Genomic DNA, 16,325 nt, shown 5'->3' on the forward strand with positions numbered 1-16,325 from the left:
TTTGGTGCAAAAAAGTGTACCACTATTTTTGAGTGTGCTGTGTTGAACTCAGCTTTGCCACAGAGACTTGTGGAGGTTTACAAAATGTCCTATGAAATCCAGCTGCTATGGGAATGCTAAATATCTCTCACCAGATAAAAATACGCTTCTGCGCTGTTGGTGCACTTACAGCCTCACAAGCGAGCAAGTGTTTTGTATCATGCTGCAATATGGAGGGGATGATTTTGCAGGTGTCAAACTGTAAACTAGATGAGCTCATTTCATGGCACCTGGGCAGGTAAAAACAGAGAAATCAATGACGGATTGGGAAAATAATCATACAAGAAAATCTGTCCTATTGTTACTCAGGGCTACAACAGTTTGACTCAACACCCTCTACAACCCCCTTGCCAAAAAACACAATGATTTGTTTTTAAAAGGACAAGGCAAGGGAAGATTATTTGCAAGATTACCTGACGTTTCCCAGCCAGCAATGTGATGGTGCTGTACTGTACTAAATGTGTGAAAGAACAGGGTTTCAAGCATCCTTTGTGGAACACCAGTGACTCCTTATGTCTTCAACTCAGAGTTACTAGCTTCGGAGTGCAGGGCCAGATGGATAGCGTTATGATCTTAATCAACGCGTACATGTCAATATTTATATTCACCGTTACACTAATGGAAGGAAGTGTACCAAGTTACAGTTGTTTTCCTATCAACTCAAGTGTTATGGGAACACGCATTTGACGAATCTGCATGGTTTGAAATTAGCTAATTACAGAAGGTGGGAAAAAGCCCATGATTTGCCATAAATTATTCTTAAGAGCTTGTGTTTAGTTCCTCTTACAGGTGCATTTAAATACAGATACTGGGAATTTTCAAAATCACTTTCACTGGGTTTATTATCTGTGTTCCTTAAAAGGTGCACCACACCCTTAAGATTTTAACTCTAGGTTAAATCCATGTTCAGGAAGCCCCACTTTGGTAGCCTAAATCCATGTGTAATCTGTGTCAAGGAAATTGCTCCCATGTGTGTTAATGCTACTGACAGAACTATTAGGCCTCAGTATTAATGGCTTGCTGAAACACACGGCTAAACAAACAACTGCCACAGCTAGCTTACCCTGTCTTTGCCCTGAGGGGTCTACACAGGCTAGATATGTTACTTGGCCCTACATACAGTAGCAACAGAGCTAACAGGATACTGGTGCTAAAGCAGTAAACTGTTGTTTTGTACAGTATAAAGGAATTTTATTTTAGAATTTTATAAATTCCCATGATGACTTTCTTATGCTTCATTGAAACTGCCTCAAACAATGTGTGTTTCACTGTCCAGAAAAGCTGATGAGACATCAATCTCCTTTGGATTCCCTTCCATATGAATGGACATAAAGTTCAATGCATTTGAACATCTGTCCCTAGCTGTTGAGTTACATAAATAGAGTTATTAAGTTTGTTTTGAGAAAATGTTGCTGAAGACCTTAGAGGAAACTACAATGAATGCAGCATACAATATCAAATTCTCCTTGGGGTCAGATCATCAGTAATTGTCATGGCCTCTTAGCTGAGCATACTGAAAAAAGAGTGAGCTACACTACATGGCTGTTATGAAAATAATACTTTTTTTTAACCACCCAGCTTCCCATAAAAAGGGGAAATAATAATTCATAGGAAACATGTAAAAACAGAAGAATATTTCATAACTTAACTGTTCCTAAGTTTAACTGAATTCCCCCTAAGCTCCCACTTCCTTCCTCCGCCTGACACAAGGTTGCTATGGTCTCAGTCTGGGTTCCCTGTGGGATGAACATGAGATGTGTCGATGAGATATGGTCATACACTCCGTGTGTCAGGGAGGATGGAGGGGGGTGGGCCTGGGTGTGCATGTGTTGGTGAGCAATCTCCGCAGTTTTCTATATTGGATGTGTATAAAGGCTTTGCCTATAGAAAATCCCCAGAGGTGGCAGCCTAACCCAAACATTCGACTGTCAATCACTATAAGCCACCAACCACGGTCATGACCCGGGAACAGGAAGAGGCCTTGTTGTGCCTGAACGGATCTTACTGTGCTACTCTGAAGGGAGCCGTGTATATATAGAGATGTATCTGTGTGTTTAACTTACTCTTTAGTATAGTAGTGGGAGTTCAGCATAAGTGGTGGACTTTTTGCATCTGACTTCTATGACAACCTTCAATCCGCTGCTAAACATGTTAAATGTGATACCTCATTCTGTAGAATGTTCTCAAAACACTACCACTTTACATAATATTATTGATAGAATACTACAGCATCTGAATCAGCCATGCCTGTCATTTTACTCAGCAATATTAGAGAGCAGTTAATATTTCGGTTGTCTGTTGCATGACTAATACAACCTTTGAATGTACACGTTCCATCCAAACAAGTTCCTTTCCCAGGGCTATTTTCAGAGGCGCCGTTGCTCCGTGCGGCGCCTAGCGCCGCCCAAGACGATTGTGATTGGTTTAAAGAAATGCCAATAAACTAGAGCATCTATTTCTCCCATCCCGGAATGCTGTGTGGACTAGCCAGACCCTCCTCCGCAGCGCTGTGGAGGAAGGTCTGGCAATGCGAGACTATGACATAAGTGACCCACGTTACATACAGTTTCTTTCAACGTTATTATAAAAGTCAGTGTTTCAACCATTTGAGGGAAAAAGAGCACTGTAATCCGATCAAGAGTCAGTCAGTATCATAAGAAACCGTGAGTTTAGGTATCAGCATGGGTATCGTAAGAGAAAATTGGGTTTTAGTTTGGAATTTTCAAATCCTCATCTTGATACACATAAAAAAAAAAGCTTTGGATATGGTTTCCAAAAGGCAAACTACACTTGCCTGGCTTACATATGTTGATTTGTGCTCAATTTCTTTAATGCCTCCATGAAATTGATGCTCTATTTGTGTGTGTGTGTGTGTGTGCGTAAAATGATTGATGTTGGCGGATACCGCAAAAGTAGGTCATCAAAACCTGAAAAAATAACTGTCCCCCCTCTTTCACTCTTCACCATGTTGACACTTGCATACCTGGCAACTGGAAATTTACACTAATCTTTGTTTCTCTTTCTGTTGCAGGCTCACTTTCTCTTTTGATCCATTATTTTATTCTCTTTTTTTGCATTGTGTGCCTACCATATGTATGGGTCTATAAGTACTGCAGTGATGCAAAAACTAAGAAAATAGTATTTCCTATATTTTATGTATGAGGGTGTGGAGGATGGCTGGTGAACACCTGGCACCTATGAAAATATTTACCCAGGCAGCTATCACTGCGAAGGGGGCATTTCTTTTGACATTCCCCGTCCTCTGGTTCCCTTTTCCTGCTTTTCCACTCCACATCCAAGAAGACTTAATACTGATTAAAACAACTACAGTCTTAAGCATTACCCACTTTGTGGAGATAAGTGGCAAAGCTGCAGGAGACTGGGAATTTGGGAGTGACATAATAGTATTTTAAGAGAGAGCTGGAGTAAAGAAAGGCAATAGGAAAGGAGGGAATACACACGTGCATTGGAGATGCTTTTAAAGAAAGGGGCTGTGTCTTCCCACAAAGAAATTTAACTAATAGCTACAAATCAGATGCCTGCTCATTGACTGCCATTTATCTTTCCCCAGTATGGGGAAGCCTTTATAAGTTATGTTGGTAGGGTATAATGCTAAAAGCCACATTATCTTCCCTCAGGAATACCTGTATTGTGCTTATGATCTGGGATATGTAAATATTATGGCTTTTATATGTTGGCCTTCTTAAAAGGGTTTATTTCATTACACGCCTCCTATTTTCCTTGCAAAGGCTAATGCAATCAGTAATAAAGACAAATCTTCCCCGTCAGTATTTGTGTGTCAGTGGCTCTAAGCGCTTCTTTGAGCGTCCTGGTGTGTAATGAAGTATGTGAAAGGTTGATGGAGAGAGTGAGAAAAGGGACAGACAGAAAGACAAAAACACATGTACTGTGTGTTTGTCTCTGAGCCAGTGAATGAAATATACAGGCTGAAGTGTGTGGGTGGGTGTGTGTGTATATGTGTGTGTGTGTGTGTGTGTGTGTGTGTGTGTGTGTGTGTGTGTGTGTGTGTCCTGGCACGTGTGAGGTGGTGTGTGGGTGTCGAGAGGGAAAGCTCATAAAACCCATGATCACACTGATGAGGTCACGGGGAGTGAAACCGGAGAAAGCCTTTCATTTCCTGTCTCATTCCATCCCTCTCTCTTCTACCTCCATTCATCCATCTCTCCTCCACCCCTCTGCATATACTTTACTTCTGTTTTTCTCCACTGATGCCACAAGCCAAAGTCTTTCTCTCCCTCTGCCTATCTAGAATCTTTCAGTATGTGTCACCCAACACTGGAAAAAAGAACATAAGTGTTTTTTTTTTTTTTAAAGGGACTGATGTTTGCGTTCAGGGAAAACACATTCTTCGTTCTCGCATAAAAACTCCTCTCTCTTGTACTCTTAGTGTATGGGGTATAATGGGTATATCACGTAATACACTTGTATCATCTTTCTTTAAAATAATGAAATGAGAAACAAAAAGGGCAGCAACTAATATTTATTTAGTATCAATTAATCGGCCAATTATTTTCTTGATTTATTGTTCGGTTTGTAAAATGACAGAAAATAGTGGAAAAAAAATCACACTACGGTATTCCGAGAAAACCCAAGATGACATCTTCAAATGTCTCATTTTGTCCAACCAACAGTACAATACCTAAAAATATTCATGTTACAATGATATAATATCCTCACATATGATATTTAGCATTTTTGCTTGAAAAAAAGAATAGAAAAATTAATCGATTATCAAAATAGTTGCAGATTAGTATTCTGTTCTTAATTGATCAATCAACATATTGTTGCAGTTCTAAAACCTAGTTCTTCTTTTTTGCTTCCTCTAAAAGTCATTTGAGAACTCTTAAACATTAACAACACACACACACTAAATTTGTATGTGAAGGGCATCAGAGAGCGGCACTGAAACAGATGTTTGAAATACAAACTCAAGTTTAACGAATACGTTTGATTTAAAAATAAATGTATTTGTTAAACTTATTGAATCATATTAATAAAATACATGAGAATTTCTTTAGCAATGCAGACACATGCAAAACTTTTGGTAGATAAGAAAAAGTGAGTACACCCCTCACATTTTAGTAAATATTTCATTATATCTTTTAATGGGACAATGCTGAAGAAATGACACTTTGCTACAATGTAAAGTATTAAGTTTACAGCATGGTTTATTGGTTATTGGCATGGTTTTATGTCAATTAGCCTAATATCTAGTTTGATTTGCATCGAGAGATGATTTTATGGAAAGTACCCCATGCCAATCTCTAGGTATGGTGAAGGGTATGTGATGATGTGGGGCTATTTTAATTCCAAAGGCCAGGGGAACTTTATCAGGATGCATAGTATCCTGGATCCATGAAATAACTGGCCTTTAAAAATAACCATCTGCCTGCCTCTATGGGAATTTAACATATGGGTGTTCTGACTTCTGTTGCCAGTGGTTTAGACATTAATGGTTGTATGTCGAGTTATTTTGAGGGGACAGCACATTTACACTGTTATACAAGCTGTAAACTTAACACTTTACATTGTAGCAAAGTGTCATTTCTTCAGTGTTGTCCCATTAAAAGATATAATGAAATATTTACTAAAATGTGAGGGGTGTACTCACTTTGTGAGATACTGTACGTAAAACTAAAGACTGTTAAAGAACAAACTATTCCAATATATAAATATATTTTTAGGGTGATCTGCATAGCCAAACTCTGGATATGTGTTAGAAGTGTACAGACAAAAGCTTTTTGAACAGTTAAAGTCAAAAGAGAGTTGGTTGCATCTTACTGTTCTGCAAGGCCATAATTCATGGAAGCTACAGGGAGGAAAGTTAGCTAAACAGTGGGTTTCAGCAAAGTGAAATGCCGATTTGAGTCTGTCACCAGCTGCTATGAGTCAACATGTGAGCACAATCTTTGATAATACTGCCAGTATAAATGTGAGTAGACCACAGAAAAAAAGTTTTTCTCACAAAAAAACTTACATCTGTAGCCAACGGGAGACTGTATTGATGTCAGTGGTCACACCGCTAACCTGCAGTTATTTTCTGTTGCAAGGAGAAACCAAGCACAAACCATTGCAATCACACTGTGGCGATCATAGCCATGGAACAACACAAAGGAAAGTAGAAGGGAAAGTGTTCACAACACATGCGCCTGAGACATACAGACTGTGACCACAGGTGTACAGTAATACACCCCACTTCACTTTTAGATAGGTGTTCTAAACTTAGCTTCATACTGCTTATTGCCCGTACAGCTGAGTATAGGCACATACAGTACATTTAATATTCAGTCAGACTTATATTGCTGTGTCTCATGAATGTCCATACATTGTAAATGCCCAAACCTTTTGCACGTACTACCTAAAAAATATTAAATATTATACATTGATTATTATATATTTACATCTGCTCCTCCTGAGAAGTGTAAGAGCTTAGCTGTGGATAATGGAACTTGATACAAACTCTCAAAATACTAAACCATTACTATCTAGGGTATCAATTATTCTAATTGTATTGCCCAAAAACTTTTTTTTACATCAGATCAATTATATATGGCCAATTATCAATAGTGGTTATTGGCTGTTATTGGTTATTGGCTCGTGTGATTGGTTGTAATAATTGCTGGAGCCGTCCTTTAGACTTATCATATTTTTGACGGGCGGTCTGAGAAATCAGAGATCGACAGAGACAGCTATATTCTCTACTCTCGAAAAAAATGTAAGATGATTTTGTATCCACCTGTGTCTCCATGGCTGGATCTTGAACAAAAGATGAGAAAAGAGTGCCCTGCATGACCACTTGGGATATTTTTCTTTGTTTACTTGACTTTTAATAGCCTAGGATTTAAAGCTCACCATCAATTTTCCTCACAGTTCACCAAAACATCACGGCACACCGGAGCTCACTCCATAACACAACAGCTGTGGACCAGTGCAGCAGAGCATAACAGAGAACTACTCCTGCAGTCAGCCTTCTTCTTATCACAGGCTCATTACTGGTCAGTGTTTGACAAAAACTCCAAGGGGCAGCAGTAGCTGGCTGCCAGATTGCCTGTCCCATCTGTGTGCTCACGTTTAGCAGAGGGCGATAAATTAAAGGCAGGAAAAGCAGGAATGATGCTGAGGGAAGCTGTGTCTACTTGTAGGAATAAATGAGTTCCCCAAGACAAAAACACTGGAAACATTAAAACAAGAGACGGCGCCAAGCTACAGTATACGAGATCAAAACAAACCCAAGACAACAAAATGACAAAGGTAGTTAACGTCAAATGAAACAAGGCACCTTGATTAGAAAATGGAATCTATTCGGTTTGAAAAATGAGTGTGCAAAGAAAGACATTGAAATACAGTATGTGAATAGTCTGCATGTTTGTGTATAGTTTCAGATCATCACTGGGCAAACTGCCACTTCTGATTAACCTTGATCGAACATCCTTTTGTTTGTGTATCTAGAATATATTCCATTTGTTCCCCAAAGGGGAGATGGTAAAGCAGCGGCACTAACAGTGATTAGGTATTCAGTATAAGGTTTAGCACAGGGGACCTCAGGCTTTCCATATCAGAACCATATTTCATGTTTTTTATTTATTCCAGTTTCATAAAAACAAACACATTAGATAATATGGATGGGGAGTCTGGGATTAATTTTGAAGCAGCTGATTAGTGTGTGTTTGTGTGTGTCCTGGGGTAATTGTGTCTGGGACCATGCATAAAAAGCCTTAAGGCTTTACTGCAGTCTGGGAGATAGAAACCTTCCCCTCCTCCTCTTCCTATCCCCATCTCCGCCCATCCCCCCTTCCAGCCCACTCATTCTGTCTTTTCACATTTTCCTGTTGTCTGGAAGAAAAACTTAATTTTTAACTGGTGTCTTCTTTCCATCACTAAACACATCTGCTCCTCCATTTTCCCCACTTTTTTGTCTATGCAGCATGCCATCCTTCCTCTATTCAATTCTCATCCATGCCCCTTCTCTCCAATGTAAATCAGACTGAGAATGCTTAATTTGCTGAATTCTTCATTTTGAGGAAATGTACATCAAGAGCACAAGGTAAACAGGGAATATTTTTAATGTCAAAACATCATTTGCAGATTAAGCCAATCTTTTACAATCTTTTTAAGATTACATGTGAAGTCCCTCTGTTGGCGTCCACAAACACAGTAAACAAAGTCTGCTTTAAATAACAAAGATACAACGAAGTGTCTTAACAACCTGTTCAACGCAGTACAAAACATATCTTGAAGAGTTAAATTTAAGTATATGTATGTTAATAATATATGATTAATACTAGTATTATAAGTCATAAGAAATAAAAAATGGCAGCTAAAGTATGAAGTTACCTATTGCTAAAGTGAATAAGCCGTTCCATCTTCTCTAATGACCAGTAGATGGCAGTGTGTGCAGATAGCCAGCCAGGAAGTTGATAGACAAAAATTCTTGCCTTGAATTAGGCAATCAGGTTTAGTGTTCGATCCAAAGTACCACTTCCAATGATACAGGGAGCATAAACAGGCTGAGAATAAGTACTAACTGAGAAAATGGCGTGAATGAAGAAAGTCTCACAGCCGTTAAAATAACTGTAAGGAAGTTTGGCTAGATTTTATTTCACTAGACTTGTAACAACCCTTCTGAGTAACAAGCAGTCTTTTCTTTTGATTTCACCATTTTTGCAGGAACCGCAGTTTAAAATTCCAAGCCCTCGCAAATAATGGGGACATTGGTTGAATGTGTGTTATTACGATTGCAAAGTAAAGGGCCATTTCCATACATACACTTAACAGGTCGCCTGTTAAAATGACTTGTTCGGTTCTGCTAATCTGCTTATGAGAACTATATATATATATATATATATATATATATATATATATATATATATATATATATATAGTTCTCATCCACACCAGTGTAAACATCATGAAGTAATTAGCCTCTCAGTAGCTTTGTATGTAATTCCCTGTCATAAATCAAATCCAATTATAAAATATTACGGGAATTAAATGACTCTATTGCAGGACCCGGATCAGGTCCAGCCCGATTCGTCCCCTCTGAGGGTCCACATTCAGGACCCGGACCTCCACCCGTTCCCCAGGTCCCAGCGCCAGGCTGCGGTGGCGCTGGCTGGCTGGCAGTTTGTCCAAGGTGATGTTGCTCTTGTGGATGAGGCCTGCGCGGCCAACGCCGATATCTACAAAAGCCCCGAAGAGAGTTGTGTTGTCCACCCGGCCCGTCAGCACCGCACCCACTCGCAGATCACTCATCGACACAATGCCCCGCTTAAAGTCCGCCTGCCCAAAATCTGGAGATGGCAAAAAGAGATCAAGAGAGAAAATATCAAAAAAGTGAGGTGGCTAGATGCAAGTGAAGGAGAGAGATCTATGACAAAATCAGGCCCGGATGAGAGCAAGCTCAAATGCTTGGGAGGAGAGACGGGAAAAGGGGATGCAGGAAAGAGAGGGGGTGGGACAGAAATGACAAACAGATATTGCATTTCAAGCAGCAACCCAATACCTGTGTCTGCATACTTCCACACTTCTCAGCATTCTGTTCTACCCCACTTTCCACTTGGCCTGTTCATGAGAGATCTTTTTCCTTTCTGTAGCATTAACACAAACAAGGAAGGCTCGCGCCCCAGGAAATAGTCCGGTCCAATTATCTTCCCCACAGCACTGATTTCATGCGGTAGCCTCGACCCATCTGTTTACTCAGCTGAGCACTGGCTAGGAAGCCAAGCATAGTGTGCTGCAACCGGATAGGGCCAACCTGAGAATGAACCTTAAAGCTGCGTTCCTTAATTTTAAGAAGAGTTAGCCAGCACTAACTGGGTATCCAGGCTTGACTTTTTTTCTCTCCGCATATACGAAAAAGAAGAGCCTGGTAATAAAGGTATGGAAGTTATTTTGTATTTAACTCACCAGTCTGGAAATCAGACAGCAACTGTAAAGATATTTTATAAACCTAGGTTAATTAAGTCTGCACTTTCATCCTTGTTTTACATGAGGACAACAGACCAAGTAGCCATTGACCAATTCATTTTTCAGGAAATGGTCATTCTTCAAATTATGTTTCCAGAATCAGTGAGGGTGGCACAAGTAGACACACAATAATAGCACCAAAGGTGTAGACCTTTGGTCCCTAATGTTTTTCACTTTTGTTTTCTTTTCAAACAGCGGGTACTATCTTCAAATACCAGCTCTCAGTGCATTATTATTTGTACGGCAGACCAAAAAGAAGAAGACTGCTTCTTTACACATAGCAGCATTATAGCCCTAATCAGAATTAGAAGCAATAAGACATTTACTTTTATTTCCTCTTTAGCATGGAATAAGCTTGTTAAATCTAAATATTAGATTTATTTACAATGTCTTTCGACTAACTTACCTTTTTTATTTTTAAATATAAACAAGAGAAAGAACAAAAAACGTGAGACAAAGATGTAACAAATTCTTTCTGAGAAAATTTTAGCTACAGCAAAACGGCTGAAAATCTAAAGGTTTGTGATGGTTTATGATTTTACTGTGATTTTAATGTCTAGGTGTTCTTGAACCTAAGAGAAAAGAGTACGAGGTAAAGGAGAATACCAGAGGTCTCGGTGTATTTGTGTGTGTAAAGGCATCGTGTCCAACAGCACAGTCTGCTCGAACATTAAACCCTGTCAGAAACCTACTACTTGTGCTGTTGGGCTACAGGGAGGAAGCCACAGCACTGTCAAATCCTATCAAGCTGCACTGCAGAGACATGCCTATTATAATAAAGGCACAAGAAAAGACAGCGTGTGTTGTAACTAGCAAAGCAGTCAAAGAACTGGACAAATACAAGTTAAACTTTCTATCAGTCAGTAGGGACCAATAAAGGACATTATGAAGGAAAGATGAGAGACTATGAGAAGTTACTGGGACAGTTGGGTTGCAGATATTTACAGTATGAATTTTTATATGATTCAAAACACTGATATGTTTGTGTTCAGTGACAAGAGCTTTGCACAACAAGGTATGTAGTAATTGCAGATGTGTGACCTAGGGGAAATACTGAGAAATAAGAGTTTAATTGTGGTTTTGCTCGATTTGGATTCCTATTGATAAATTTGGTGTTGTTGACCTGACATGGAAAATATCAGTGTTTCCTCTATGTTGATGTGACCGTGGCGGCCCCCCATGGCAACATTTCTGCCCCCCATGGTATCAGAAATAGGGCTGCATTGTTAGAGTGCATGTCGGAGAATAGGGCGGACACACGAGGATAACTAGCCTGTTGAGATGGTGTGTGTGTACGTCTTTGAGAACTGTAACTGTCAGTTCATTTAAGCCTGGTCTTGCAAATTTAAATTAAGTTAACTGGTGATTTTCCTTTTTTTGTGTTCTTCACCTGCAAGCTAAATTGCACGTGGCTGTTGATCCGATATAATAACGATTGCTCACGTTTGTATTTTAGGTGCATTATTTACATGCTGAAGTAGTGACACTGCATTAAGATAATGTAAATAATAGTGGGTTTATTGTTATTTGCTACAGAATGCTTAACCTATACGTCAAGATCAAAGTTGGCCTATATAGTAACTCAAAAAATACAGTCAATCAAAAATTCAATCACAACAGAAAATATGCCTCATTGTGTGTATGAATAGAGGTGAATAAATATATTAGTTTGTGTTGCCGTGAAGTTCTGTTTCATGGTGGGGGTTTGGGATGTTCGGACCGGCCCCCACTGCTAAAAAAAAATCCTAGAGGAAACACTTAATATGCTGTATTTTTCCCTTTTAGGAATTTTCGACTATAGACTATGTCTTTATGTTCTTTCACAATTTCAAATCACGCTGTTCATCTGGTGTTTCACGTGAGAATTGATTTCAGTGTGACTGTGACTGGCAGGAGTCTTACTTTGTCTTATGTCAAACCCAGGGGGCTGCGTGAGGCCATCTATGATGAGTTTGAGGGTCTCAGGTGTGGTGTTCAATGTCCTGGCCAGTTCCTCGACACTGCTGGTCCTAACCTTCCCCTCCACACACTGCCGCAGGCCTGTACTCCCAATCTGGTCTGCACTCCCACCCACGAGGGACAGAAACCTGGACAGGAGAAAAGTTTGTAAATGAAAAATGTCAAATATAGTGCAGACTGTGGAACTTAAACTTTTAAAACTGCACAACACTGACAGGAAAATAAACACACTAAACTATTTTTGTATGTTTAAGTATGCACTAGGCATGGGCCGGTTACCGGTTTAAAGGTATACCACGGTATGAAAAAGTCACGGTTTCAAAACCACTCAAATTTCCCGTTATACCGTTCCTGCGGTATAAGCTGTTTTTTTAATGAGTCGTCGCGGACAGAAAGTGCCGGTCAGGCATCCCTCTGCTTGCCAATGTGCAGCGTAGAGTATCACGGCCCCTCCTGTAGTTGTTGCGACTGTCTGTGCGTGATGGCTGCAGGAGTTGAAACCCCCGATCTCTTCCCGCACGTCTAAAAAGACTGAAGCTTGCTATGTGGGAATTTTTCGCATTTTCCCCCAAACAAATTCAAGGTAACGTAACGTTTTCTTTGAATGAATGTTTGCAATCAGCTATGAGAGTTAATGTAGCATGTCTAACATTATTGAAATAATTACTTCAGGCTGCTACCGAGGCAGTTAACATGGCTAAGGTCAGCTGTTTTCCTTCCTAATGTAACTTCACCAAGCAGACAAGTACACATTTTCTGCTAAGTTAGTGCTTCTACTGTAGTGTTCAAATAAATTGAGCTGGTATTACATCTGTTGTTTAAGTCTTCCACCATTGTGTACATCTGGTTTTGCGACTGTGTTGTACAGAGAGAGCATGTGTATGTGTGTGCACAAAGTAAACACACACACACACACACACACACACACACACACACACACACAATCTCTCTCCATATATGTATTTGTGCATTTACATTGAGAAAAATGTAATCGTAGCATTATTTATATTAATTATAGTAGGGGTAACTATAGTGATATAACGTTTTACATAAAAGCAATTAGATCATGCAATATTTTGTTTAAATTAATGTTAAATCCAGTGCTACATTACCTAAAGGACACACATGTTTAGACCAGAGTTAACTGTCATTACAGACTCCAGTTAAATTAACATGTCTTCTTTTTAGGGCAGCAGTAGCTCTGACAGCAGAGGTGCATCCACATCAAAAAATATGATTGGATTATTTATTTGAACTTAATATGGTACACATTTAAAAATATACCAAATATTCTGTATGCTGTTTAAAATGAAATACAGTATGTTCAATGGAGGAAAAGAAGTTGATGTTTTTTAACCAGACATTTCAAAAGAACACATTTTAGAGCTGTAATTGCAATACCATGGTATTTTTGCTGAAGGTTGTCATACCGTCAAAATCTCATACCGGCCCATGCCTAGTATGCACACACAAGTTCATGTAGTGGCCTGCAAGGGACAGTGTTCTTAAATGAGTTTTAATAGCGAGTGGTCCTAGTATACGTAGCTAAAGCACGTGCACCACCTCCCTCGCAGTCTGAAGGAGAGACCTGGGCTCACGAGGGATGGAGTAACAGAGCAGGAAAAAAAGGGAGGGGAAAAGTGAAGACAGACTCTGAAGAATAATTAGGAAAAGAAAAGTAGAACTGTCAAAAAGAACAGAAACAAAAGATGAGAAAAGCAAAGACGTAGGAAGCGAAAAGCTAAGTATGCAGGTAAAGTGAGAGGGAGCTGGGGGGAAAGGAGGGAGGGGCAAGAGAGGTGAGGGAGTAATTACACACTAGTCATGAGCTGCCGAGGCTGGGCCTTCTGTTCTAAAAGCACACACAAGCACAAATACACATTCATTTTACCCCCTATTAAATCAGGTAACTCCACAGTGGGCTGTAAACACCCTGACACCTTGTCTCATGAAACTGCCTCCACTTTGCTAAGGTTGGACTGTTTGTCCATCTGTCCACCGCCTGGAAAAATCTCCTTATATTACTTTATTCTAGCAGGATGTCCCACCTCCAAAATGTCTAGACAGTCAGTCAGGTTGCACCATTTAAAACTCACTGAGTCTAAGATTTTAATGCAAACTATTTAGCTATTCTACGTTCTAAACAGACTTGGTAACAAACTGGCATGAGAGCCAGAGTAGAAAATAGGGGTTATGGAAAAATATGTGATGTGTGCGTCTGTGTGAGTGTTGTGCTACTGTATATGTTATTTACACTAGGCACTTTCCACGTATGGTGATATATGTGAATGCATTTGCCTCTATGCATGTGTTCATGTGTGGACCAGCTGGGCAGCGTTCGTGATGGATGTCGCTCACTGTCAGCCTGACGCCTAACAGACTCCGCAGCTGTCCCCCCCCATGATGGACAGAACAGGTGACACACACACACACACACACACACACACACACACACACACACACACAACGTTGATTCATACACAATGTTTTTCAGAAATGCTCCTTTGGCAGTAGCAGAGACAGTGCGGATGTAACGGGACACAGCTTGTGTACAAACTATGTATGAGGACAGCTGTGAGTGGAGAGGCCCCCTGCCAGCTAAGTCACCATCTACCGTCCAAAAGAGGGAGACAAGCGGAATCAATCCCTCAACGCCAGCGAGCCAGATCAGTACAAAATAGTATCTGAGTATGTGCCAGAAATGGCTTAGTGGTGAGGAAACAGCACCTTTGGACCAAAATGGATGACTATCTAACACTAGGGTCTTGTCTCCTGCGTCTCCCTAGGCTTTTTAACTTTCCAACCATATATCTCTTTACAGGAAAAGAAATACTTGGATCTTGGTGGCCTAGTTGTAAGATGCATACCACATAGCCCTCATGGTTTGAATTCAGCCTGGGACCTATGCTGCAAGTCATCCCTCTTCCTATTTCTTACTTACAATGTGTCCTGTCTTTCTCTACCATGTCAACATTCTTACAACAAAAAAAAACTAAGGAACAGGAGGTTGACCATTTTTTAAAGAAATGTGGCTGTACTCACTGGAGTATAACATGCAGCACAGGAGGATCAGTTTCAAACTTAGGAGCATCCCCTTAACCTATAAATGACAAAAAATATTCACGATAGAATGATAGAGGAAAGGGAGAGTGTGTGAAAGCAGCGTTGAATTAAGAGAGGCCTGTTTTCTGGTTATAGAACTTCCAATGGCTTTGGTGGGTGGTGGGTTCTCTTTTCAGGTGTGTGCGTGCATTGCCCATCTCATTTTTCCAAGGGTGTATGTTAGTATTTAAGGGGTACCAGGAGCCCAGAGGCCTTCACCATTGGGTTCATACTCATAATTACTACCAACACCGTGTGTGGATATGTGGCGTGTGTGTACGTGTGAATGTGGATTTGGGTGGGCTAGGGTCTAGATTTTATCCAGGCCCACAGCAAGTACCCACTCTGTCTTGTATTATAGAAATATTGGGCCCCGACCGTTCCATATCAGAGACGTTTTCATCATAGAGGGGACCCCCATAATACTACATATCTCATGGAATGGAGCCAACTGACTTCCAACAATATGCTTCATTGATATTGGATGTTAATTATTTTAATAGAGTAGATGCTCTACTGCTAAATATCAACATTTACAGAAAGTTGCATGTCAATATTTCAGACGAATTGTGTCTAAAGCATTTGTGGTCGTGCATGTGTGTGCATGTATGTTGCATATGGTTTCAACAGGGGGGTGATGTGTGGGCTGTGAGCAGTAATGGAGGATCCAGTTTCACTAATGTGATGAACATGATATTCCTTACACACACACACACACACACACACACACACACACACACACACACACCATTCCTCTACAATACTCACTTCATATCTCCTGCTTTTATCAGTTGTCGGTGAATATGTGAGAAGAGCAGTGAGGCATATAATGCTCTACACAATTTGTTGAGTTTTTCATTTAGGAGGGATTGAATGTGTCCAAATCTACTAATTAGTGACTTTAAAGGACAGTGTTTTCCAGGGAATACAAAAAAAATGAACTTTCAAAATGTAAAACTGAATCTAAAAAAACCTCTTTGCTGGCATGACACCAAAAGACACTCAAAGGAGGAAAAAGTCACGCACTGTTAACTTGAATGTAAGTATTTATTTTGAATTCTAAATTAAATGAACACTTTTTTATGAATAACAATAGAATTCCCCAAGACAGCAAAATCTTTTTAAACAGATTAATCAAAGTCTAAGATTACAACTGTAACGATGAGAGCTTGAAGAGACCGTTGAATCAGGCTCAACTACACACTCTGCAAGTGTGATGGACTATTTTGCAAAGGTAT

The 16,325-nt window shown here is 39.9% G+C and overlaps 1 protein-coding gene across 1 annotated transcript in view; it reads right to left on the bottom strand.

Annotated features, from left to right (window-relative positions):
• Positions 1-8,938: 8,938 nt before the first annotated feature.
• Positions 8,939-16,325, bottom strand: part of srbd1 (S1 RNA binding domain 1) — a 52,996-nt gene continuing 45,609 nt past the window's right edge. Inside the window, exons 20-21 of the mRNA XM_028603917.1 lie at positions 11,929-12,113; positions 8,939-9,350 (exon numbers count right to left, since the gene is read on the bottom strand). Coding sequence (XP_028459718.1) covers positions 9,058-9,350; positions 11,929-12,113 — 478 coding nt within the window. The 3' untranslated portion in view covers positions 8,939-9,057. The remainder of the gene's footprint in view (positions 9,351-11,928; positions 12,114-16,325) is intronic.

The sequence above is a fragment of the Perca flavescens genome, chromosome 17 (genome assembly GCF_004354835.1).
Source record: "Perca flavescens isolate YP-PL-M2 chromosome 17, PFLA_1.0, whole genome shotgun sequence".
Lineage (NCBI taxonomy): Eukaryota > Metazoa > Chordata > Actinopteri > Perciformes > Percidae > Perca > Perca flavescens.